Here is a 26558-nt window from a genome sequence, read left to right as displayed (position 1 = left end):
GTTGCCATGCCCTTATCCAGGGGATCTTCCCAGCTCAGCCATCAGGGAAGCCCCTGAATATAGTATCTAAAGATAAATAGAATTGGGGCCTTATAATTGAGCTTGGAGAATGGGAAGAGCCCTAAATAAGGATGAAAGGAGAGGGGGGTTTGTTTGTTGCCTTGTTTATTTTGCTTTCGATGCTGTTTAGGTTTGATTTATATACATTCAATGCTATTTACAAAATGAGCCTCTCTGCTTTATGTGCGCTTTATCTAAGGGTTCCTCCCTTTGTGTCTTCTATTAATAGCTTTTACTACGTAGTGTTTCAGCACTACGGACAGCGCCTAGGCACCTACTCCAAGAAGAGAAGAGGATTCTGTTGGGTTTGCTTAGGAAAGGCGAAGGGTAGGGAAAAATAACTCCAGATGACATATGCAGTCCCCAGTTAAACCCATACTCCCTTCACTCACGTCTTTCCTTTATAGGTTGAGAAGACGTAAGAATTTAGTGCCTAGTCCTCGACTGAGGCTGAGGTCACCGAGCAGAGCAAAATGCCCGCGGCAAAGCTACTGATGCAGAGAGGAGAGGAAAACAAGGATTTTTAATAATAAATTAAGGAAAACCCCCACTGCCTTAGAAAGCATTATTGGTGATGACGGATTCCTAATCTGAAAAGTGTGATATGAGTGAGAATGAGCACTCCCCCTTTTTTTAAGAGCTGAGGACTAGACAGAGCCTGTTGCTGCAGTAGCCGATTTCCTTCCCCCCTCACTTCCCACCTCTTCTCTCTCTCACGTACACAAACGGTCAGACGCCCGCACAAACGCACACACGCGCGCGCAAATATTTACACACTGCCACATCGAAGAAATCTGTGCACATTTTCCTGCAAATATACTCGCGCGCGCACACGTACTTCGCGGGCGCCCACGTCTTCTGTCCATCACAGACAGAAACATTTACACACGTAGGCCAGGAAAGCGCTAACCGCGGTACTGTGACTCCACGGAGGTTTCCAGGACACGCCTTTTACATTGTTATTGAACCGATCAGCGAACACAAACGTGCCAACCCTTAAATCTACTCACTGGATTTCATCTCCATGGCAACAAGCATGGAAGGTGAGACATCTCTGCCTGCCAAGTAACTTTCTCCCCCTACCCTCCGCATTAACTGCCAGGATTCCAATGCAGGTCCAGAGAGAAGTAGCATGTCTGCTTTTCTTGTATTTCTGAAGCTAGAGAGCAGGAGAGGAGGTGGGGAGAGGGGAGGGAGGAAGGATCTGCAGGTCTGCCGAGTTCAAATTCTAAAGGAGAAAGAGCCATAATGTTTCTGTTGCTGCAGCTGACAAAAATTAAAAAAAAAAAAGCGGATGTGTTGTGTGTGTGCAATCAGCTTGCTGATGATTCTTCCATAATGTTTTGTAGGTGGTTTCTATGTTTCTTCAATTTAATATGTCCACAGAGAACTGGAGGCAAACAAGGCAGAATGGTAGTGACAGTCTAGGTTTCTCTAGTGAGAGAATTTTGAGAATTTTTGGACTAGGTTTCCAGTGCTTTGGGGAGAAAAGCAAAAAGGAATGTCAGAGTCCTTGAGGAGCCATTCAAAGATTCTCTTAAAAGGGAAATTCTCTTAAGGTTGAAATCTGAAAGGTTGGGGGGAGGTTGATTCTAGCATATCTCAAGGTTTTGGATCCCTGGGAAGGCCTGAAATGTATGCACTTCATCATGAAGACATCTGGGTTTGTAATTTAAGGTTTTCCTTTGACTCCAACATATTCCATTCCAAATTATCAACCAACTCTTTGCAGATGTGGCCTCAATTAGGCTTCTTTTCCCTCTTTTAATGGGATTAATAATCTTGATATTTGAAGGGGTGTATATATATATGTGTATATATATAATTCATTATTTCTTAAGCATGGGTTTTCCTGTATGTCTCATTTCATTAAACTATGAATGTTTATATCATTAGCATTAGAGATGATTATACCTAGTGACCAGTATCAAAATATTTTTTACCTAGAACACTATATTCCACTATAATAGTTGTTATTCTAGATTTATTATTTGGAATATCATTAATAGATGAGTAAACAGGAGGGAAAAAAGAACCTGTTGATTGAAATAAGATATAGGAGATTCTTTTATTAATGGGCACATGCTTTTCAATTTTGGTTTCTGCAGTTGCACGTTGTTGGGTGATTAAATGACTATAAAATTGATTTAAAAGTGAATTTTTATATCTCCAGTCAGTAAACTTATTTCACAGAAGAAAAAACATCACACACAACATTCATGTATATGAAAGGCTATGAATCAAGTGTAAAAATACTATTATCTTTCCTTGACTACTCACAATAATATTATTTGCATGGCTGGTCATAGAAAGACATGTTAGCTTGTTTACTGGTTACCAGCAACAAAACAATTCAGAGAGATATGGGCCTACTGATAACTACAGATATACACTTGGCCCAATCCCATGACTCATCAGAACTTAGAAATCCCAGTTCCTGGCAATTGCCATGAAAGGAATGACATGCTTTCAACTAATTTTCTCATTTCTAAAATACCTCAACATTTATTCTAGTCAATATGGCTTGAGGCAATATTAATCATTTGCAGAAGTATTATAGAAATATACTGAAATATGTTAATCATAACACACATAGACCTTGATATTTAAACTGTACAATGTTGACAATTTTACCCATTTTTTGTGGCACAGCATATCTAAAATAAGTTTTCCACATAACTTTACATTCTGCTCTTTTTATAAACATTCATTTCTTTACTGTCAAGTTTTTTTTCGCATAAGCGTTTGTTATTTACAGCTTTGTAGCTTCATGATCTAAACTTCTCCCATATTTCTTTCATTTTCTATTTCCCTATAAACAGGATATTAAGATGATGTTTTCCCTTTGAGGTAGGCATTAACATGTCTGTTTTACAGAACCTGCTAATTTTTTTTTTTGCTTCAGTTCCAGGGATTAGAGAAAGTGAAAGAAATGTATTTTTTATCCACAATTGAGTGATTTTGGATACCTTATTAATTAAAAACAAATCAATGCTGTATCTGAAGACTTCTATTGATTTTTAGTAATATTTGATTACATTACTTTTCTATCATATTATACTCTATAATTGACTGAAAGGTGCAAAGCTCAGCATACTTAGTAGTATATTCTCAAAAACATTAGATTAGGTGTTGAAATAAAACAAGTTAGGCAAATACTTGAAAAATTTAGGCCAGAAAATACTGACATTTTAGCTACTACATATATGGCTTAATTCCCAAGAGTATCTAGTTTCTGAACATGCTGTTGGGTAATTGCTTAACTTTTAACTTATTTGTTTGTGTGAACACATTGCTTGCAGCAATGGTCAGACTTTTTTTTCAGTATTTGAATATTGCCCTTTGAGGTGCTCTCCTTAGCTTGTATTTTGTTTTTATCTTTAGTGTAAGGTAGAATTTTAAGATGAATATAAAGGTCCAAGTTCTTCCTTTTCAGATATTAATAAAACATCTGTTCACATGAACTTCCCAGGCAAGTATCTAAGTTTCATGTATCCCTCTCCCTCTCACTTAAATATGGGACGTTAGAAAGGTTTTTATTAAATTTTTTTCTATTAAATTTTATGTTCAGGTTTCCATCCAGAATTCCAGTCATCAGAATTGCCTTGAATCTTTATTCTATAAGTTAACTTATAGTTTTCAGCCCAGCTTTGTGTCAAATTTAATAATCATCACTTCAATGTCTTCAAGCTACTGTTCAAAAACACTGAAGAGGATGTAGATAGAGTTAGACCTTTCTGTTGCTATGTTAGAGAGCGGTCTCTATGATTACAGAACACAATTTTTATTAGGATACTTCAGTGAACTATAAATCTACATAAAAATAATATTATCCAGGCGTATCTCACCAGCTTCCCCAAAAAAGATATCACGGGAGACTATTAATTCTATTGCCATGCTATTTGTACCAACTAAATAATGTCGACGCTATTTCCCTAATAATCCATGTGAGTAGTAAACTTTCAAATAAGGAAGTCAATTTGGCATCTTAATTATTTTTAAAAACACATAAATAAATTTAGCTAATATCATAACTATACTCAGTTTAGGCTATTTCTGCATGGTGACAAGATGAACTAGCTGAAAAATGTACAGATCATTAAAATTGCTCAGATGTTTTAACTTTTGTGAGACCAAATGTTTCAGGTTAGGTTCCTCAGAAACCAGACTCTGAGACAGAGATTAATGTGCAAAATGCTTCCTAAGTAGTGCCCTTGGGCTCAATACCTGTGGAAAAGTGAGGAATTAAGCAGGAGTGGGCAGGATCTGAGCTGTAATTAAACAACAACAGACTCAGCTTATCCCTTAATGAATTCTAGAGCTAGAATGGTTCTTCAGAATTGTGACCCTTTAAGCCAAGATGGCCAGGCCCTTATATTCTTACATTAAGCAATTATTGTTAGTTGTCTGCTGTTGGAAGCGAAGTGACCTTGGGTGAGGCAGCTCTCTGCTATCAAGGAGAGGAACTACCAGCTGAAGATCATCTGCTGGTAGCACTCCCAGGTGCTGGGCAACAAGCCCTCCGTTGAAGGAAGTCCATTTACTAAGCCCAGCAGCAAACCACATTTATTGCCTCTTCTTACCCAATGTCCCAGGAGGTAGTCAAATGGTATAACCTACCAAGGTCAGGATTCTAGTGAAGAAATAATTCAATTAGTTACTTGACTGAATCAGCCAAATGATTGATCCAGTATCTCCATGTAGAAACAGACTTCTTTTCGCTTTGTCCACTCATTAAATAAATGAACCAGAGGATGTATGAATCTCAACAAATGACCTTTAATTGACAAAGCAATAAAATTAAAAATTTGGTCAGAAAAAAAGTTCTAGTTAATTCCAAGGTCATAGATATTCAGTTCAGTCTCCCCTACCTTCTACAGGATAAATAGTATAAAAAGAGTTCAATCTTCAGAAAAGACCACTTAAGTGATCTGAAATCTTCTTAAAATATATTCAGTATACTATACTTATTAGGGCAGAAAAATGATTTGGTAGAAAGAAATTCCACAAATATGGTTGAAACATATTTTTCCATCTGTTGAACAAAAAAGTCTAATAACCAGCATATCCCAGAATCTATTGACTATTTCTGACATGATTTGAAGACAGAGCTATTTTGTAATGCAAACCATTATAAAATAAATACTGTTTGATATTAATTGTTGCATAAGTGGGTGAACAAGTTTGAAAGCTGTAAGTCTTGTTCTTAATAATTACTCATTTTTTCCACTCCTTACCTCCCATTTCTTATTCTGCCTCAGTTGTTTTCTGAAAATTCAATCCAAAAAACCCTGAAGGATCCGTCATTTTAATAAACACAATTTTTAAAATTATCAAAAGAAGCAACAAAAAAGACAAAAACACTATCAGTCTATCATTTTAAGTTATTGGATAACAAGCTTTTGGTTACAATCCTCTCAAGAAGGGCAGCTATGGGTTAGTAACCATTTGATTTAATTAACTAATCTTAATTTTAATTGATTGATTTAATTAACTTTAAGACATCAAATGGAAAGGTCTATTTTGTTTCAATTCAACATACAAATTCTGAACACTTTTGCTGTAGTTTTAGAATCTCAATATAGTAGGAGCTTAGAGAGAGTGGAAATCTGGTTGGCAAGGAGTCTGGGGAGCTTGACTTGCAGCTGAATTTCATAGAAAGGATGCTGTTTAACCTGGATTTTATGTTTAATTAGGGTGTGAGAGCTAATGGAGGTGTTGGGGCTATGATTAATCATCCATGGCTACTGCTGCAAGCCACTATGTTGGGTATTGCTCTTTTTAATATAATTTTAAAAACACAATTTCTCTCTTTAAACAATTAGCATTTAGTGTATGAAGTGGTAGTGGAAAAGAAACTATAAGAATATAAGTCTAAAAGCTAAGGGGGTAAAAAAGAATGAAGATATTACACCTATTTAAAAGGATCATAATCTATCAGAAAAAATGGCATTGGAGATAGACCTTAAAGCATGGACTTTAGAAAGCTTGATCAGCTTATACCTATAATTTTTTATGACTTTATTGATACATGCAAAAATAAAATGAAAATTAGATGATAACTTGGGTCAAAGAAGTAATGACAATCATCTTGCAATGAATCAAATGCTTTCAGGGTTAATAATTTGACTATTTCCCTTTATATTTGATTTTAGATTTAGTGTATACAGGTATACTTTTCTGTGTCCATGAAGGCAATTCTGTAGTTACTACAATAGAAGTAGCATCTCCAATGCTAATTTGATCCTGATCCATATCTGACGATGTTTTCAAATATCTGTTGTGAGTTACGTCAAGAGAGTTTGAAAAATACCATATTTTATTTTAAAAATTACCTGTCTAATGCTTTATATGGCTAAAACTAAAGTGAGTCCAATTTTGTATCTAGGCCAAGAGGTGACTTCAGCAGGAATTCTGAAGACCCAAAATGATGTGACAGTGAATTATGAGTAGTACCTACTGTGGCAACACTTCAGCTAAGATGAGTGTCAACGAAGTGTCAGCTTTCTCATTGACTCTGGAGCAGAAAACTGGCTTCGCTTTTGTTGGGATTTTGTGTATCTTCTTGGGACTTCTTATTATCAGATGCTTCAAAATCCTGTTAGACCCATATAGTAGCATGCCTTCCTCTACATGGGAAGATGAAGTAGAAGAGTTTGATAAAGGGACATTTGAATATGCACTTGCCTGAATGTTCCAGCTTTACAGTTTTTAGGGTTATACTGCTGGAACACATGATGGACACAATTGTAATTTCCTTCAGTGTGCTGGAAGAAGCTAATTTCATTCACTAAATTCAATAAATGTGTGTGGTTAATTTCTCCATGTAAGTGATAAACCACTGTTGGGATTTTTCACTTTCCTCTGTCCTCACGCTGAGTTTTCTAATGAATAAGTAAGTAAGTAAGTGAAGTCGCTCAGTCGTCTCCAACTCTTTGTGATCCTATGGACTGTCACCACCAGACTACACCGTCCATGGAGTTTTCCAGGCAAGAGTACTGGAGTGGGTTGCCATTTCCTTCTCCAGGGGATCTTCCCAACCCAGTGATGAAACCCAGGTCTCCCACATTGCAGGCAGACACTTTACTGTCTGAGCCACCAGGGAAGCCCTGCATCTGCTCCTATGCAACACCCAGACACCCTCTCCATACTCACTCTGGCTCCCTTGCTTTAGAGAATTAGGTGTCAAAGATAAGAGCCCTTCACTCCAGAGAATAAACAGAATATGTATTTTGTAATAATAGCCATAGGTCAACAATGTTCACACAAACCTTACAAGTAACCACAGGCCATAAAGATTCCAAAATACCACAATTTGACCCTTTTATTTCTTCTTTTTCTAGAATCTCTTGCAATAAAATTCCCTAGCTTGGGATCATAGTGATACTCCCTTCCCCTCTCCTTTTATAAATAAAATTGCAAAAGTTTTCATTGTGACCTAGTGGAAATAAGAAGTCCAGTCTCCATTCTGCCACCATTATAGCTGTCAACCTTGGCCAAGTCATCTCATCTCTGTAAAGTTCAGCGAGGAGGTTAACCAGAGGCTTTTTAACATCCTTTTTAATTCTAGTGCCTTGTGAACTCTACAAATATACCTGGAAACCCAGGGAACTGAGATGAATAAAGATATAAGATGTCATGAATAGTTTTTCAGTTTAGGAGCCTGAACTCTGAGATTTGAATTCTAATATTTGTCTAGCCAAGAACAAGCATTATGACCTAAAAAGTTATCTAATGGGAACTTAAGTCCCACAGCTGCAAAACAAAGATAAAGAAAACTATTCTACATGTTTTGCAAGAATGCTGGGAGGACCAAATGACTTATAATGAATGGGAAAGTAATTTGAAAACCAGAAAACACTGTTTAAACATACCTTGCTATCATTATTTATTATCCTTGTTGGTAATTTTTAAAGAGATTATCAAATCTTAAGAAGCAATGGTTAGATGTTAAGTTATTCAACCTCCTCAGTATTCATTCTCTTCATCTGATAAATTAAAAAAATAAAATTACATAATTCTGAATTATTTCCAATTACAAAATTCCGATTATCTATTATAAATGAATGGAGGGATGCAACAGGAGATAAATAATGCAAAAATATTTGTGTCACTTGAGAATACAGACCTGCCAAACACACCAAAAAAAGGATTAATATGTACTGAAAGTAAGGACTAAATTAAGTGCTTTCCGTTTATTATGCAACTTGATACTCTCATCAGTCCTTTGAGTTTGGTACTACTATTTCCATTTTATTATTTCAATTTTACAGATGAGGAACTGAAGCTGAGAGAGATTAAGTAACTTTCAAAGGTCACCAAGCAATGGAGTGATTGTATTAGAAATTAAACTATCTTCGGAGTCATAGTCATTGTTTATAAATATTATGCTGTACATACACTGTCTTCAACACTTCTTGCATATTTTATAATATTGCCCAGGTCTATGGCACTCCAAAATCAGCTTTGTCAGTGAGAATCCCTGACACTTTTCATCTCCTAGTAGATTTAGAACACATCTGTGTTGGCTATAGTGAACCAAACTCACACCTTCAGGAGACTCTTTGAACCCCAGTATGTACTGGAGTGTCAACCTGGGATACCTTGTAGCCAGTTAGTAATTTGGTCCAGAACAGATCATTGAGCCAAGTCCACTGGACACACTGAAAGCTATAAATGTCTATGATGCTAGTCATCTCCTTAGTGACCCAGGCTTTTGAAGTACTCACTAAGATATGTCCCCAAGTACCAGATACTCCATTTGTCTCCCAAGGAAGACACTCAACAAGACCTTTCATTTTGGTGACTAGACTTGTTATGTTAACAAGGACAGATCTTTATTTCAAAAAGAAAAAAGACTCCAAAAACCAAAAATAAAAAACTTTGTAAAGTATGAGCATTGTTTCTGAATATTCAACACCCATAAGCTTTTCAGATATTATCAAATCTGCCTTAGCATTACATTATTTCTAATTCTACTAAAGAGAAATTCTTTTCACCAAAGTGTCTTCATTCACAGCATTCATTCAGGGCTGTTTTGTGCCTTAGACTATTTTGTGCCTTTTGTGGGGGGAAAGGAATGGGAAGGAAATGTTAGAATCTGTGTTTTCAGAGCCAAAAACAATATGATATAAAGGATGGTTACAGCATGGAGCACATGGAAATTTCATGAAATTCTAATCCTTTTAGGAAGAGATGTTCAATGTCATAGTCAGATCATCCCCTAGATGCCAATTTCCAAGAGCCCTGGCAAGGAGGACAAGAGAAAAGACAGAGAGGACCTCTAGACAATTTTCCCCTGTTACCTTACCCACCTGTCTGAAAGGCCTTTCCAGGTTGGCTTTATGGATGGTGTAATTTCATCCATATCCACTAAACCATCTCCTATCTGCTCCAGAATGTCTGAATCCCCTTAATGGAGAACAAAGACTTTCATTTCACAGTTAGAGGTAAAAGGCTTCAAGTGAAAGTGTCTAGTTGATGTAAGACCAAAACCAAAACCAATTCACACTACACTGTAGTCAAATAGTCAGTCAGCAAGAAAAAAAGGAAATTGATGGCTATCAGAGGCAGTCATAGTCTTTGGTAGAGGAAAAAGGTTGAGGAATAAATGGATGGGCTCCTCAAAGAGGGCCGAAATTGAGGGAACAGCTGAAGGAAAGGGAGGATAGAGGTGGCAGAAATACTGCAGGTAAGTTCACAGCTCCTCTCCAGGGTGAGTTGCTGCTGCTGCTGCTAAGTCGCTTCAGTCGTGTCGGACTCTGTGCAACCCCATAGACTGCAGCCCACCAGGCTCCCCCGTCCATGGGATTTTCCAGGCAAGAGTACTGGAGTGGGTTACCATTGCCTTCTCCGACGTCCAGGGTGAGTAAATAGGACTTATTTTGGATCCTAGCCTCAACTTAGCTGATCTAAACAACTGGTTCCACTCAGCTGAGTCTGAAATGCAGCTACTCCCTTTGTCTATTATATGGGAAGTCAGAATCCTTTGTTGCACAGATAAATGCCTTGCACCAGTGGCCTTTAAGAGCAAAATGAGTTATAGGTCTTTATCTGACATGTAATTCTGTCTCAATTTCTGATACAGTCTCATGACATTAGCCTGACTTATTAACATGACATTTATCTAAGAGCCTCTAAGGCATTTTACATAGGTACCTGTAGACCCCTTTGTACAATCTGATATCTGTTCACCTACCATTCCTCCTATTTTAATAGACATAGTACCTATCCCAACTTCTAATGATTCACCTCAGACCCTTGGATGTGACTGCAAAAGTCATCAGTGAATTGTAAATATTGTCAAAATAGTAAAAGAAAACACCAAGTGCAAACTGGTGTTTTCTGAAATTAGCACATTAATGCTTTACACAAACTAACTTATTTAACTCTAAGACTAAGTCTACAATACAGTATTGTTCACAACTGCACTTTACAGATGAGAAAGTTAAGGCACAATGAGGCTGACTTACTTGCCAGAGTTCAGATAGATAGGAAGGGGCAGGACCAGTATGTAAATCAAGCACACGGACTTCAGAGACTTGCTCCTACTCTCTGTATCACACCACAACTGTGTTGCTCAGACAACTGGAAATCACTTGAATCATTTCTAATAAAACATGAGGAGGACTCCTTCAATCATCCTGATCGAAAACCAATGACAGAACCTGCAAGGAGGAACTGTTTGTGCTGTCTTAATAAGCACCACCTCACAGATTTGAGCAAAATCTTTCCTGCAACAAAACTCAAAACCCAGTTTTGATTAAAAAAAAAAAAAAAGAAAAGAAAAAGAAATGTTTTTCCAGGTGGAGGTAAAAAGGTCATTTAACAGTGCCACTGAAAAACTTACCCATAGTTTGATTCCTGCTTAAAAGAGTTTTCCCATTAAGTAGAAATAATTGTCAATAAATCATTGATCATACTCTCTATCTGCTCATTTCCCATGCAGAGAAGAATCAAGATAATATCTACCATGCTGCTGCTGCTGCTGCTAAGCCGCTTCAGTTGTGTCTGACTCTGTGCAACCCCATAGATGGCAGCCTAGCAGGCTCCCCCATCCCTGGGATTCTCCAGGCAAGAGCACTGGAGTGGGTTGCCATTTCCTTCTCCAATGCATGAAAGTGAAAAGCGAAAGTGAAGTCGCTCAGTCGTGTCTGACTCTTAGTGACCTCATGGACTGCAGCCTACCAGGCTCCTCTGTCCATGGGATTTTTCAGGCAAGAGTACTGGAGTCGGTTGCCATTGCTTTCTCCAAATATCTACCATAAGCAAGATAAAATAATCTCAATACCATTTTCTACTTGCAAAGTATAGAAATTATCTCTGGAGGCCTATATTTTGCTGCAAATCCTGAACAATAGGAGGTCACTAAGAATCATGTGAAATGAGATGACAAGACTCTATTTATTTAACCTCAAACAACTGAAGCATGGGTCATATTTTGTTGGATGATTGCTGTTGAGCAATTCAACTCCCCTTATGAATTAAAGAAACTATTTGTCTTCCTGTCTAAAGGGATTAATGGTTTACTCCTGGTTACAAGTTGATGTAGAACTCAAGGTTCTTCTGTGCTAATGGCTGGGTGGTATTATTTCAGGCCAATCATTGCTTGGTCATCTTTTTCAAGAAAGATTTTAGCCAATAAGAAGAAGCCTAATGTTTGGGGCATTGGGGGAGGAGTGAGAGCTAAGTGGTTCATATATGCCTGGGTGATGCTGAAGGCTATGATTCCTGAGAAGAAGGCTCCCAGGTGGTAAGTTAAACATTTCTGGGCAGGGTAAAAATTATACTTAAAATTATGCTGTAAAGTGGATTCTGAGGAGTGGAGTTAAGCGGAGGATGTCAAGGGCTATGAAGATAAGTGAGAGGCTCCATAAAAACTAAAGAGGTAATAGCTTCACTTATTATTTCTCCAGGAATGATTATTTGGAGTCGAAGCTGAGATTTTTTTTCTTTAATTCAAAGAAATAGCTGGTGGGGAGAAGCAAGGTTTTTTTTGTTTTGTTTTGTTTTTTGTTTTTTGTATTTATCTATCTTTGTTGAATTTTCTTTGAGAAGCCAAATTTTAAGATATCAATAAAGGTATTATTCTAATGAAAAAACATTCTAAAATGGGATTATACCATGGATTGTGAAAACGATTATGTAGTCTATCTATCTCACAGTCAAATAAAAACCTCTCAAAAACTGAGAATATTTCATTAAAGGGAATCAGTAGAGCATTATTATTCTGCCTAAATATAGCATATAACTTTATTAAGGACTAAGATGTATTTCCTTACCCTGAATACTCCTATTTTTTAAAGATTCCATAATAACATTTGTTAAAAACCAAATGTATGAACAAATGAAATATTTCAAAGACTAGTAAAAGATCCAAGAATTCACAGAGACATCTTGACAGGATATATTATTATAACCCAACAAGAACTTTTCTTTATAGGTTCTAAAAATATTTTAGAAATTTACTCATGATGTAATATATGTTAATATCAATCATAATATACTTTCGAGTTTCCACATTTAGTACAGTCAATGTACTGTGTTTCAGGCTGAGAATATTCTCATTAGCCTTCACTCAATTTGTTTGGTAGAGTTTCATCTTTTCTAAAGTCATATTGAATCCACCTGCATTGAGTACAAACAAATACTAGAAAAGCAGGTAGCATTTTAATGACTCCATTGGAAATTCTGTTTGCTGAAGCACGTCCCCAGTTATTTATTACAGGATTTAATTGCTTAGGTAACTAAGATTCCTAAGTGTAAGTGTTAGTCACTCAGTTGTGTCCAACTCTTTGCGACCCCAGGTACTGTAGCCCACTGTAGGTTCCTCTGTCCATGGAATTCTCCAAGCAAGAATACTGGAGTGGGTAGCCATTCCCTTCTCCAGGGGACCTTCCCTACCCAGGGATCGAACCCAAATCTCCTGCAGAGACTTGCAGGCAGATTCTTTACTGTCTGAGCTATCAGGCTCCTAGACAGGTCATTTTTAAGGAAATGAATTTAAAGTTGTATGTCTTATGAAAGAAAACTGTTCCCTCATACCTCAACTGTAGTTAAATACATTTATATTACCTGGAACAAGATTAATTTTCTCTTTTAATGACAGCTTTGAAGAACATTCTGAAGATTGTATAGGAGACAATATATCAAGAATCTATTTGTTGCGTTGTTCCAGAACAAAAGTCAAGAGCTCCCTAATGTAGCATGTTAGTGCTTGTTTTGAAGAGCAAATCTACACTTTTTTTTTAAACAACCATAAAGTAGTCAGTTTAGTGAAAAGTCTATTTGGAAGATGTCACTGAACAACTCTTCCAATGTATTTCTGGGTTCCACGCCTAGTAATACCAATCGCTTTCAAGTTAATGTCATAAACGAGAGCCATGAGAGCAGTGCTGCTATAAACGACAACGCTGACCCTCCACATTATGAGGAAACCTCTTTTGGGGAGGAAGGCCAGAACAGATTTAGAATCAGCTTTAGGCCTGGGAATCAGGAGTGCTACGACAATTTCCTCCAAACTGGAGAAACGGCTAAAACAGATGCCAGTTTCCATGCTTACGATTCTCACACAAACACATACTACCTACAAACCTTTGGCCACAACACTGTGGATGCTGTGCCCAAGATCGAGTACTATCGCAACACCGGCAGTGTTAGCGGGCCCAAGGTCAACCGACCCAGTCTGCTGGAGATTCACGAGCAACTTGCAAAGGTAAGCTTAAGGGTACAGACAAGTATCCTCCTTATTCCTTCAAGTGATCCCCTGCTCCATAAGAACCTTATAAATGTAAAAGTGTCCATGAAAAGGTCTATGGCATACTGTCTATCTTACTCACACAACTGTTCCTAGTTCCCGATAAACAGAAGATACACAAACAGTGTTTCACAAACATTTACTAGCTGGGAAAGAGAACTAAAAAATGAATTCTGAAAGTTAGGCAATATGTGGGATCTTGTTGACAGTTATTGTCTATTCAATTCACACTTGGTTAAGCATGTCAAACTGAATACTAAGCTGGTTTCACGTTGGTATTAATGCCTCCACAACAGTTGTAAAAAAAAAAAAGAAACCACTGGTGCTTGCTGTAGTTAATACTGTGCAATCAGACTTTAGAGCATATGGGTATTTTTTATATTCTTTAAAGAGAGAAGAGATGTATAAGATTCAGCATTTTATCCCTTCCTCTTCAAAACCTTGCCCAAGGTTCCTGAAGGCACTTAAGCATATAAAACTAACTAAATTAAATTTTACTACAAAAGCAGCAGAAGTGGCTAAACTTTTCATTATTTAAGGAATATGGCCAAGCTGTTAGAAGCATGAGGCAGCACTTTTTCTAATCCTTAGCAAAACATTTGTAAGCTTAGTAGATTTCTTCTTCCGTAACTTGTTCCAAAATATATTGATGCACTTTGTTTTCCTGCTCATTTGGAACATAGTTTGGATTGAATAGCACTCTTTATGTGATATAATTGAAGAATGATTAGTTGTCTCATATCTAAATGCACTCTAATTTTGCCTAGGGTTTAAGGTAAGGGGAAAAAAATGGCTGGAACAATTCTTTTCATATTCATTCATTCATTCAACCTTTTTTAAATTAAATGATTGCTCACCCCAGGGATTCTAGGAATACTGCTAATATGATTCTAATAAAGGTGAAAAGCTCCCTTTAGTTTCTGCTCATCTTTCTTTCCTCAGGAAAATCCCTCTCCATAACCAATTCCCCTTGGCTGCTCAGGATCCCAGACCCTGGGTCCTAACTCTGGAGACTGAGCAACATCCAGAGAAAGAGCTAGGCCCTGTTTCTTTACCTCTCTCCCCACCAGACCTTACTTGTGCTATGTACTGTATCACCAACACTCTGCTAAATGGCTGCATTATTTATAGACATAATATTTAGATTTAATCTGGGATATTTGGTGCTTTAATCAAAAGACATTAGCAATGTAGTGGTTTTGGACAAAATGGCAGCCCCGAGAAAAACTGTTGAGAAGCCAGGCAATTCGAAGCTCCAAACAGACTAAGGTGTCATTTTCCTTTTCTATGTGAGAGAAGGAAAAAGGAGAAGAAAAAAAAGGGAGAAAGAAAAGAGGGAAAAGAAGGTTGAAAGAAGGGGCACAAGGAGTTTCTGAGACATGGGAAGGGCAGAAAGAGAAATTTAGAACATTATAAAGAGATTTTGAGTTATCCCGAAGAAGTAAAATGAGCAGACTTGAAATTTTGTTCCACTGTACCCTACCTCATTACACATGATAATTTTTAAAGCTGCAAACTTTTTTAAAATTGTGATCAAAATTTAAATATTCTCACTCCTTCCCCAACTTACAACAAAAGAAATGAAAACTTTTAACTTCTGGGATTCTCCAGGCAAGAATACTGGAGTAGGTTGCCATACCCTCCTCCAGGGGATCTTCCCAACCCAGGGATTGAACCCAGGTCTCCCACATTGCAGGTGGATTCTTTACTGTCTGAGCCACAGGAATGGGTAGCCTGTCTGTTCTCCAGGGGATCTTCCCAACCCAGGAATCCAACCAGGGTTGCCTGCATTGCAGGCAAATTCTTTGCAGGCTGAGCTACCAGGAAAGCCCCTATTAAAAAGGAAATGGTGTAAATTCAGTGTTCTTAGGACTGATATTCCATAGACAGGAAAGTAGCTGATCTACAATTACCAAAACCATGATTTACATAAATATTTATATAAGAGGAAAAGCTCTGAGGGCACTGTTGTTAAAAAACTGTCTGAATGACTGAACTGGAGAAATGTCATAGCTGCATTTGACAGTTTTGATGACTGTCTGAAATATCATATTATTTTTGAAAAGATGAGACTAAGGGCTTTAGCTTGTAGTATGTTTCCTCAGATATGAAGGAATGGCAGATTAAATACATTGAAAACTAGATTTAGTCTCAATGCCCTGAATAATCATTCAGAACCAGTATAGTTATTCTTTTTGTGAACTTGATCCTCATCTAAGGTGAGTGCTCAGTTGCTTCAGTCCTGTCTGATGATTTGCAACTCTATGGACAGAAGCCCGCCAGACATCTCTGTCCATGGGATTCTCCAGACCAGAGTACTGGAGTGGGTTGCCATTTCCTCCTCCAGGGGATCTTCTCGACCCAGGGATCAAACCCACATCTCCTGCATCTCCTGCATTGCAGGTCGATTCTTTACCGCTAAGCCACTGGGGAAGACCCTCATCTAGGGTACTTCAGTTTGATTAAATCATGCAGAACTATCCACATAACCAAATTGGGAGCAGAATCTGAATATAAGCAGCGAATCTGCAATGGGCACATTCACACAGCCAGGGCCACTCTAGTGTTGCTGAACTTGTGAGCACCTGTTCCACGTGTTCTACTTCTGTGCTGTCCTTCAGACATTAAGAGTCTGGGCCTTCTTCAATTCATTTCTTCCTTGCTAGTGAATCTGATTCTGCTATTCCCCCTGCTTTTCCCCACCTCCCAAATAAAAGATGAAGACTTGCAGTATAAAGTAAATATGCTGTCACCTTCTTGTGGTCCTTGACAACTCCATGGTAATTCTTCAAATCACAAATAGAAATGATCACCGGAACAAATGTTATATAATAATACTCAGACGTGTCACTGATTTTGTATGCAAAAAAATTACTCTTAGTGTTTACTTAAATAATTACCAAGTAGAAAATGGCTGACATAGTGTAAGTTAAGAGATATTTTTTGATCCATAACCATGCTTTTAAAAGCCGTGTAGGAATGGTGCATTCATACTAAATGGCAGAACATACTCAGTCAGAAATCAGCTGGATTTTGTGCAAATCTTGATTATAGCTTCCAAGCTGGAAAAAAAATTACATGACAAGCTTGTCCTAGTAGGTAAAATGAAAAATAGGCTTGAAAGACATTATTTTAAGTCTCTATCTTAAACAGAACTCCAGGAGTGATAGATATTGACAGAATTTGTAATCCCAGTGATTTGATATCATAGTGAAGAAATCTTTTTCATTTTCTGTGTAGTAAAGAGCTAAATGCCTATACTAGTGGCCATGAATTACGGATTTCTGAAAACTCTGGTTAAAAGTAGAGAAAAATTACTTCATCCCTTACTTGCAGTACTGTGCAAGTTGTTGTTGTTGTTGTTCAATCGCTAAGTTATGTCTGAATCTTTGAGACCCCTGAACTGTAGCACACCAGGCTCCTCTGTCCTCCACTGTCTCCCCAAGTTTGCTCAAACTTATGTCCACTGAGTTGGTGATGCTATCCAAGCAGCTTATCCTCTACCACCCCCTTTCTCCTTTTGCCTACAAGTTATATAATATCAATTGATTTTGCAGGATGCTTGTAAATATTAGAGTTTATATGCAGACAAATTCTAGCACATTGCTTATGAGTACAAACTCAGTAAATGATTATTAATGATGGTCATGGTAATTTTTATACCAGATAATTTTTATTTTAAGTTTTATTTAAAAAGTAAAATGCACACTGAAAAACATTTAATAAGTACTAAAAGTATATATACTGATTTTTCTTCTTTGATAATCGCTAGAAAGCCATTTGTTATTTTTTAGAGGTCTGAAAAAAAACACATATTTTATACAAAATAAAATAATTCAATCTTTAATCATCTAGAAAAATCCAGTAGCAATTTACTTAAACCACACATGATTGAATCTTTATTAGTTTACCAATATTGGAGGGGGGAAAGTCTTTTACCAAATGGTCTTTCTTTCTTTCCTTTACCTTTTCTGAATACTTAACACACAGGTAAAACTCTTGGTAAATAAATAATCATTCCCTAAAGCTATGTGATTTAAAATGCATTTATTAAAGGTTGTGGGTCATCATTTATGGTAATGGAGTGTGAACAAACAAATTAATTCAAAGTACTGAGGAAAAAACTGGTTTCAGGCAGCAATCATAAAACTTCGAGTCTTTGAAACTTTGGTCTCAAGAACATGCACCAGCCAGGAGTCTGCCAGCCCACTGTTACAGCTCACAGCCATGAAGTTCCTACAAATCCTCGAACTGAAGTGCTGTTCCATACTTTGATAATAAGTTAACTTTATAATTGCTGTTTGGCCTTACAAAGGAGGCATTTATTAAAGAGTGAAACCAGGTTTTGCTTTGCCATGTTAGAAGACGAAGACAGCAAACAGAAAAATGATTTTGCCTTAGAGTAAACTACTTCAAAGTAAGATTTTTAGAAAACCCATTGGATTTAACCTCATTGGCAGTATCCAGGAAAGGTTAAATAACTTGCTGGAGGAGAAGCACTGAATTAATTGTGTAGCCAAACTAGATTCCGAGTCTCCTAGTTTATATGGGACAAAGATTTTTCAGCTTCCTCATGACAGCAAGGAATGGAAATGGATTCTACTTAAGAATTTGCTATCAGACCTTTATTATCCATGGAATAAATATACATTCGAGGGATTTTTCCCCACTGTGGTATAAGTATATTTAAAACTTTGAGACTCTAGCAGGTAGAACATATCTAAGAGTTATGGATCCTACAGTGACTCAAATTTTGAACAACTTGGAAAATAACTGCTTACTAATTTTTGTATATAACTATTTTCTTGACATGCCCTCATAGAATATTATTTTTGTTGCACATTGTGATGTCCTAGTGATAAATTGAAGAACTGTTAAACTGTGACCAGAAGGGCATCCATCAGATAGAAATGTTCATTTAAGAAGAAATTTTAGATATTTTATTTACCCTTTAGCCTACTTTGTAAGTGCTTTCTTTCTTTCTTTTTTTTTTTTTTTTACAATAATTAGTAGTCTAATCCAGATCTAAGGGTCAGAGTTACCATTAGAATTGATAGGAGAGCAGAGCAATTTCCTGGACCAAACCCTCAAGTTCAAGTTTAATCAGGAAACATGGATTTTAGTCCCAAGATTGCCTTTAAAAAGTGAGTGACTAAGGTTCTGTCTCATGGCCTCCCCAATTAACCCAAGAAAAGGAAATTGCTTTCTCCCTGACTGAGTAGCTTCTGAGGGTCTGGCCATGGGATCTTATTAACTAGAATATTGACAATTTTGAAAGTTTTTCTCAAATCAAGTCAAATAAATGAATCTCCTAACCAAATAATCTCTTCAACATTCATGAATATTTTAACACATTCCTCAAGTCCTCACTCTCATTGATTTTTCCAGTTACACAAAATACAATTGACATTTGACCTACTCAGCTACCTTACAAGTGTAGAATCCTTTCAAAGAAAAACAGAATTTTTAATTGACTGGAGAACAACCTCAAGTATTTCATCCATCTGAAATGGACTGTATTATATAGACATGTGGGATCCAATATAACAGCTCTAGCCACATGTGGCTATTGAGCACTTGAAAAGTGGTTAGCACAAACTGAGATGTGGTATCACTGTAAAATACACACTGGATTCAGAGACATGGTATGGAAAAAAAAATGTAAAATATTTTGTTAATATTTTTATAATGATTATGGCTGAAATGATAGTATTTTATACAGATCTATTAAGTAAAGTATATTATTAAGACATTCTGTGGTTGAGCTCTCTCCTACAAGGTGGAGTGCCCCTACTGCTAATGAATATTTATATTGCCGATATGGAACATAAAATATTCTACAAAAATTAAATATATTTTTTAATGTAAGCATCCATATCTGAAGCCAAGTTATTTTACTAAATTCTTTTTTTTATGTATTTTTGAACTAGCTACTAAAAATTTTTTAATTATATACATGTCTTACATTTGTGGCTGGTATAGATCACCAGTTTCTGCCCGGCTCAGCCTCAGTTTCTCTGGACTTTGTTTATCCGTACTTTACACTGATATGAGTATATAATGTCAGTTTCAATTATCTGTTAAGTAGGGACTGAGTATGCTCAAGATGAAAATATTTCTCAAATAATTCAGAAATGAATTTTAACTATCATTTTTAGTTTTCTATACTATTCAGTTTTTTCCTAATGCTGCCAGAAAATAATAAGATGATCTGACTTGGGAAACATTCCCTTTCTATCTCTTATTTACTGTGGCCTGCACAGAGGAAATAGTGAGAAATGGAACATCCAATAGGGAAAGGAGAAAAAAGAAACAAGAGGCAAGAATGGATAGGAGATGAGTTTCTCTGCTCTTAAGTGGTAGAGATTGGTAGCCTTCAAGTCCCCTTTATGGATTCAGTACTGTTTATCGATGGCCTGCTCTATGGCAGCTCCTTGGTTTGTATTAAGAAGTAACTCATACCACCATCTCCTCCAGTTCAGTTCACATACAATAACTCCTATCACGTATTACATTGGTTACCCAAGTGGCACAATAATGTCATGAAAAAAAGTCTTATGGAGAACAAAATTGGGAGAAATCCTTGCTTAAAGGACTTCTGGAAAGAGATAAAAGGTCAAAATCACTTGACTAAACAGCCCAGATTAGGGTCATCTTCCAGTGGGTATGCTAATAGTACGTGCTAAGTCACTTCAGTCATGTCCAGCTCTTTGCAACCCTATGGACTGCAGCCCATCAGGCTCCTCTGTCCATGGGATTCTCCAGGCAAGAATACTGGAGTGGGTTGCCATGCCCTTCTCCAGGGTACTTTCCCATGCTAATGGTACACTAAAGCCCAAAGAAGCAAGAACCCTTGAGCATGGCAAGCGCAAGAACTTCAGTTGTTCCCAAATAAAGTCCTTATAAAGTTGTTCTTTAACAACATAATCAACTTCGGAATCTAAAAGTCTTCCCTAATAATTTCAACATCCTTACTGGGGAAGATTGCTTTTGGGGAGCTCTGTGGGGTGTAGTCTAACCATTAGTCAGTGAAGTGCTAGACAGGCTAAATTAAGCGGGCACATCTGAAATTATTCAGTCAAATCTAAAAGAAAAGCTAGAAAGTTGTTCTTAACTTGAAAGAAACATAGCTATTTCCTTCTCCATTAAATTCAGAAAACTATTCAACTGACAGGGAGGATCTTTTTTCAAAATTAGGCCATGGCGGGGGGGAAAAAAAACCAAGTAAAGGCTTTTATCTTTTTTTATAGGACTTACTACTTCTTATTTCTACTAGTTTTCTAGTAGTCAGTAGGCAGACTTCTCACCTTCTGTACAATACTATTGCACTTCCAACAATTCTCAGGCAAAGGTATATCAAATCTGGAAGAAAATTCCCCTACAGGAGTAGCATTTTTGTAGTCATACACTTTTTGCACCTTTGAAGAAAACTCTAAACCTTAAAAAAAAAAAAAAGACAAAATACTTCTATCAGTTCCTTTATTGAATCTTCTTAAAGATACTCTGACATGAGTAGAGAATTTTTGTTATCATTATTTCAGATAGATAAAATGAAGCTCAGGGAGGTTAATAGAAAGAAGGCCAAACATTGCATTAGTAAGGAATGTTAACTTTTGTCTTACTTTGCCTTATAAAAGACTCATTCACTTTTTTTTTTTTTGCCCACCCCCACAGTATATGGGGTCTTAGTTTCCCAGCCAGGGATCAAAACTGTGCCTCCTGCATTGGAAGTACGGAGTCTTAACCACTGTGCCACCAGAAAAGTCCCCACCCCTCATTCACTCTTGATAATCTTTCTTACCTGCCTTGCACTCCCTCTTCCTTCTTTCCACCTTTTTGCATTCTAAATCTATCCAACTCTGATAATTCTCCCGAAGGTAATATTCTCACCAGTAGAAGAACGACCCAGTTTCCTTTATCACCCTTGCAGTCTCAGTGGTGCCTAAAATCACCCACGAAACGAACATATCATCTCCCAGGGCAAAAAATAATCATCTTATTAAAATGACTAGAATGTTTCCTTTTTTGACTCACACTTTATGTCAACTATTTGGATTTGCCTTTGAAAGTTTTATGGAACCATGTGTTGACCAGATATCATGTTTTTGCTGTCTATAAAAATGTAGAATGTATCAGTGGCCCCAGGTTCAGCTGATGTGGTCGCTAACGGTGAAGGGACACCTGGAGATGAACAAGCTGAAACCAAGGGAGAAGATCAAGCTGGTGCTGTGAAGTTTGGATGGGTGAAAGGTGTGCTGGTAAGAAAGTTCCTATATTTACAAATGAAAGCTATCTGTTCAATGTCTTACTGGATTCAGTGCTAACAAGGCCTGAAAACTAGAGTCACAAAGATGCCTGGGTGTTGCCCACTGTCACTTCTCATGTCCTTTTTCATGCTCCTTCAACCCACAGGTACGATGTATGCTGAATATCTGGGGTGTCATGCTCTTCATTCGCCTCTCCTGGATTGTTGGAGAAGCTGGAATCGGTAAGCACTCCCCCCCCCCCCCACTACATGCTTTTCAATGTAAATTAAAAACTCAACAAGCAACTTGTTTTCACCATTAACGCTGAATGTGAGATGAAGGTCACAGAATTAATATGCATTTGGGCTCTTTTACTTTGCCTCTCTGTCAATGTTTGTCAGGGAGGAAAGGTAAAGAGTTAACTCCTGGGAGGCTGGAATTTTCCAGCTTGCCAGCCAGATAAATGCTCAAGTAAATATTTCATCTTTTCATAGAGTTTTAAGTATACAGGTATATAGAGATTCATTCATTTTAAATAATCTATTCATGTTTGGGGACATACTGGCATTCATCAGAGTATCCCCCTTTATGATTATCGGCAAAACTTCACCAAACAAAAATAACTTGTAGGAAAACTGGGGAAAATGTGACTTGACTAATAAAAATACTGAATTTCAAAAAAAAATAATTGTTTTACTTTCAGGTACAAGCAGTAAGAAAACAAAGGTTAATGAAGTATTGCCAGATAGAAGTTTAAATAATAGATAATAAAATGAGTAAGATAATAACTATTGCTAGTTTTACTAAATGGAAAGTGGATGATGTTGAAATGATTTTGAGTGCTTAGTTAATGTTTTTAGATATTGTATTCCATATAAGGTACTGTTTTTGATGGAAAATATTTTTATTGAGAGTATATTACTTACATTTATATGAAAATTTATTTGAGTGCTATTGAAGTTTCTGATTCAATGTGACAAAAATTAATGGTGTTCTCTATATAGGGAAAATACGTTATGTATTCACTTTGGGGGGGGCATAGCTAAAAATCATGAGTATCAGGAAAATAGAATTTCAGATGTGCTTTCAGATTCTACTCCAAAATGTGTCTCAATTCACATATAAAAGATACTTGGTCATTATTTACTGCCTTCACTCCTCAAAACAGATTCAGAATCAACAGAAACTTAACATGAGAAAGAAAGAGTTGGAACCAGTTCTCACACTTTTTCCTTATTGCATGTTTGGCAACTGCTGGGTGCCTGACAAAAGGCTGCTTGCTGGCTTTATGATGCATATCAAATGAACACTTACAGCCTCGGGTCCAAAATAAGTCTATGCTGTTCCATGGAAAATCTGCATCTTAATATTGCCAAGTTGTTGCTCCAGGGTTTCATGCAAAATTAGTTTTTTAAGGGCAGTTTAGTAACTTATTGAGATCATCAGGAAACAATACTTTGTTTGGAGGTGTGAGCGTGGCCCAGGGCAAGAGTGATTGTTTTGAATGCAGCTTATTTGAAACCCATATGTTTGGGCAATATTCTAAACTTTAATCAGATCTCACATTATTCTTCCCAGTCAATCCAGCTTCATGCTTATTGCAAAATTGCAGAATATGAAGAATTTTATCTTGTGCTAAACTGTTTATTATACTTTCAGACATCAATATTGTTTCAATAAAGATCTTTTATTTAAGTAGTCAAGTCTAACTTCAGAAGAGAGTCGAGTTCTACCTAAATGGGTGTCCAGTGGTTTTTTCTATGAATGGAGGTTTTTGTTTTTTCTTTACTCCGAGAAAATAGACTTAAGTGAGTTGTAGAAACTTAACTATCAACCTTACTCAGTTTTACTGGACTTGGCTACAGTCTTAAAACTGAATGAGTTGATTAAGTCACTGTCTGGGTCCCATTTGTGTTCTTTTTATTGGGAAAGAAAACAAATGAGTATGTACTCCTTTCTTGCTTTATGAGGAGCTTGGGGAAGAAACCTGAATACACTTTCAAGCTCAGACTCTGGAAACAAAGCCAGGAGGAAGCTGTAGCCAGGAGTAATGGCGGCTATAGTCCTTGGATAACCATTCTGGGGCCATAAGTTTTGGTTGTCTCGTCCCCAAAAGTATACACTAGAATGAGCTAATAATGCCATCTACTTATTCTCTGTCTTGACCACTTTGGCTGGGGCATGTAGTATCCAATAAACTTAACCATCAAGCGAGGAAGAAAGGTGTGAAAAGCAGGTGAGACTGAAACAAGTCATTTATATTCTGTGTATTTCACTTTCTCATCTGAAAATTAGGGAGCTGGATTAATTGTTTCCCAATCAATTCTTTGAAGAGAAAGCTAAAGAATCTTCTTTAACAGGCAGAAACAAATTGAGATAGGCTGAGGATAGCTCAATAATCTTCAGACTGCAGGGTGCATAAGAATTACCTGGGAAGTTAGTTACAACACTGCAGAATCCTGGGATTCACTTGGAAAGATCCAAAGTCAGTGAGCCTGGGCATTTTAAATACACATCCCAGGCATTTCCTGAAGCAGGTGGTTCAAGGACCCAAGTTTGAGGATGAACCTGATGTTTTATAAGTTGCTTTTACCCTGGGATTCTATATTTGATTGTGAGATTTATGCAAATCCCTTGCTGTTTAAATACATACTTTATACCAGGATTCTAAATAGTTTACAGAAATATACACAATGCAAAAGGATAAATTAAGAATTGTTCAGAAAATAAAGGCGAAGTGAATATAAAGTTAGGAAAATACTAAAAGTCAGACTAGTTTTTAATATCATGAAATGCAAACTATATGATTCAGTCCAGTTGCTGGGGTAAGCTAAACATTTGCTATGAAACAACACCAAGAGTTAATGAGCAAAAAAATAAAAGGAAACCATCTTTAGTGACACACAGGCCTGAAACTGCACAGTGATATAGAGGCAAGGCTCACCACAGGATCCCCGTAAAAGATACAGAGAATTTAGTTCAATCATTTCTTACAACACCAAGTGTTTAAGATAAACTCTAGGGGCCAAAACAATATAGTCTAAGTTTGCATCTCATGCCCAACTTAGCCTCTTCCTACTGCACTTTAAACTGTAAAAGAGCCTTGAAACTTCGGTTAGAACCAGGATATAACTGAAGGTGTCAAAAGAGCCAGCTTCCAATACTTCATTCCCATTTTTGTTCTTAACCTCCCTCCACTTCCCCTTTGTCTAGGGCATGGCCAGAAAGATCACAGCCTCTCTTAGCTGACTGCCTTTCTTACATCCTTGGAACAAAAGAGCCTACCAACAACAATTATGAGGCATTCCCTTTATGTCAGGGACGACACCAAACAGGCCCAGGCAAACACATTCTGGCTGCAGCCAGCATGATTTCAGTGCCTGTGAGCCTATAACTTCTCCCTGAATTTAAGGTTGACCTCCTGGCTCAGTAGTAAAGAATTCACCTGCAATGCAGGATGATGCAGGAGAAGCAGGTTCAATCCCTGAGTCAGGAAGATCCCCTGGAGGAGGGCATGGCAACCCACTCCTGTATTCCTGCCTGGAAAATCCCATGGACAGAGCCTGGCAGGCTACAGTCCATGAGGTTGCAAAAGAGTTGGACGTGACTGATAGTTTCTACAGGACTGGTCCATTGAGGAAGGTAATGAAGGGATGAAAGTGAAAGTGGCTCAGTCCTGTCTGACTCTTTGCAACCCCATGGACTGTACAGTCCATGGAATTCTCCAGGCCAGAATACTGGAGTGGGTAGCCTTTCCCTTCTCCAGGGGATCTTCCCAACCCAGAGATCAAACCCAGGTCTCCCACATTGCAGGCGTATTCTTTACCAGCTAAGCCACATGGGAAGCCCAAGAATACTGGAATGGGTAGCCTATCCCTTCTCCAGCGGATCTTCCCAACTCAGGAATTGAACCAGGGTCTCCTGCATTGCAGGCGGATTCTTTACCAACTGCGCTATGAGGGAAGCCTTCAATGAAGGGAAGGAAGTTACAATTTTCCCCCTACTCATCTTAGGCTCATTGGCTAGTACCTTGTAAATTAGACTGACAACATACAGATTAATAAAAGAAAAACAATCAGAAGTTTACTAACATGTGCATTCATTGTGCCTATAAATGGGAATCCTCAGTGATGAGTAACTCAAAGGGGTGGTTAGAATTTGGTCTTATACAAGCATCTGAGCAAAAGAACAACACATTTTTAGAGAAATAACAAGACAAAGGAAAAGATTGAATGTCTAGAGTGGTGCATTGTGGAAAGGCAAATATGTAGGGGAACTAGTGGAAGATGAGGCCTAGTTAGTAAAGTCTATGTAGATTCCTCTAGTACCGTTTCCAGCTGTCTCCAGTCTCTACTTGATAAATATCCCCAGGAGAAAGGAAAAAGGAGACACCTTTACAAATTTATGTCCTGCCTTTAGGCAAATAAGGGGAGGTATCTGCTTCTTTTCAGTTGTCTTTAGCTCAAAGTAATCCTTATGCTAACATGGCAAATTTG

General features: G+C 37.4%; 2 protein-coding genes across 4 annotated transcripts in view; both read left to right on the top strand.

Annotated features, from left to right (window-relative positions):
* Positions 1 to 1024: 1024 nt before the first annotated feature.
* Positions 1025 to 6751, top strand: CTXN2 (cortexin 2). Its single transcript, XM_081508562.1, has 2 exons — positions 1025 to 1103; positions 6449 to 6751. Exon 2 carries the CDS (start codon positions 6506 to 6508, stop codon positions 6749 to 6751), a length of 246 nt encoding a protein of 81 aa, XP_081364688.1. The 5' UTR covers positions 1025 to 1103; positions 6449 to 6505.
* Positions 6752 to 13354: 6603 nt separating this feature from the next.
* Positions 13355 to 26558, top strand: part of SLC12A1 (solute carrier family 12 member 1) — an 85285-nt gene continuing 72081 nt past the window's right edge. For all 3 annotated transcript variants that reach the window (XM_081508528.1, XM_081508527.1, XM_081508529.1), the window contains exons 1-3: positions 13355 to 13774; positions 21943 to 22074; positions 22229 to 22304. In XM_081508528.1, the coding sequence (XP_081364654.1) occupies positions 13355 to 13774; positions 21943 to 22074; positions 22229 to 22304 (628 nt within the window). The remainder of the gene's footprint in view (positions 13775 to 21942; positions 22075 to 22228; positions 22305 to 26558) is intronic.

The sequence above is a fragment of the Giraffa tippelskirchi genome, chromosome 7 (genome assembly GCF_054371585.1).
Source record: "Giraffa tippelskirchi isolate mGirTip1 chromosome 7, T2T-mGirTip1v1.2.pri, whole genome shotgun sequence".
NCBI classification, from domain to species: Eukaryota; Metazoa; Chordata; class Mammalia; order Artiodactyla; family Giraffidae; genus Giraffa; species Giraffa tippelskirchi.
This window is presented reverse-complemented; position numbering and strand designations above follow the sequence as displayed.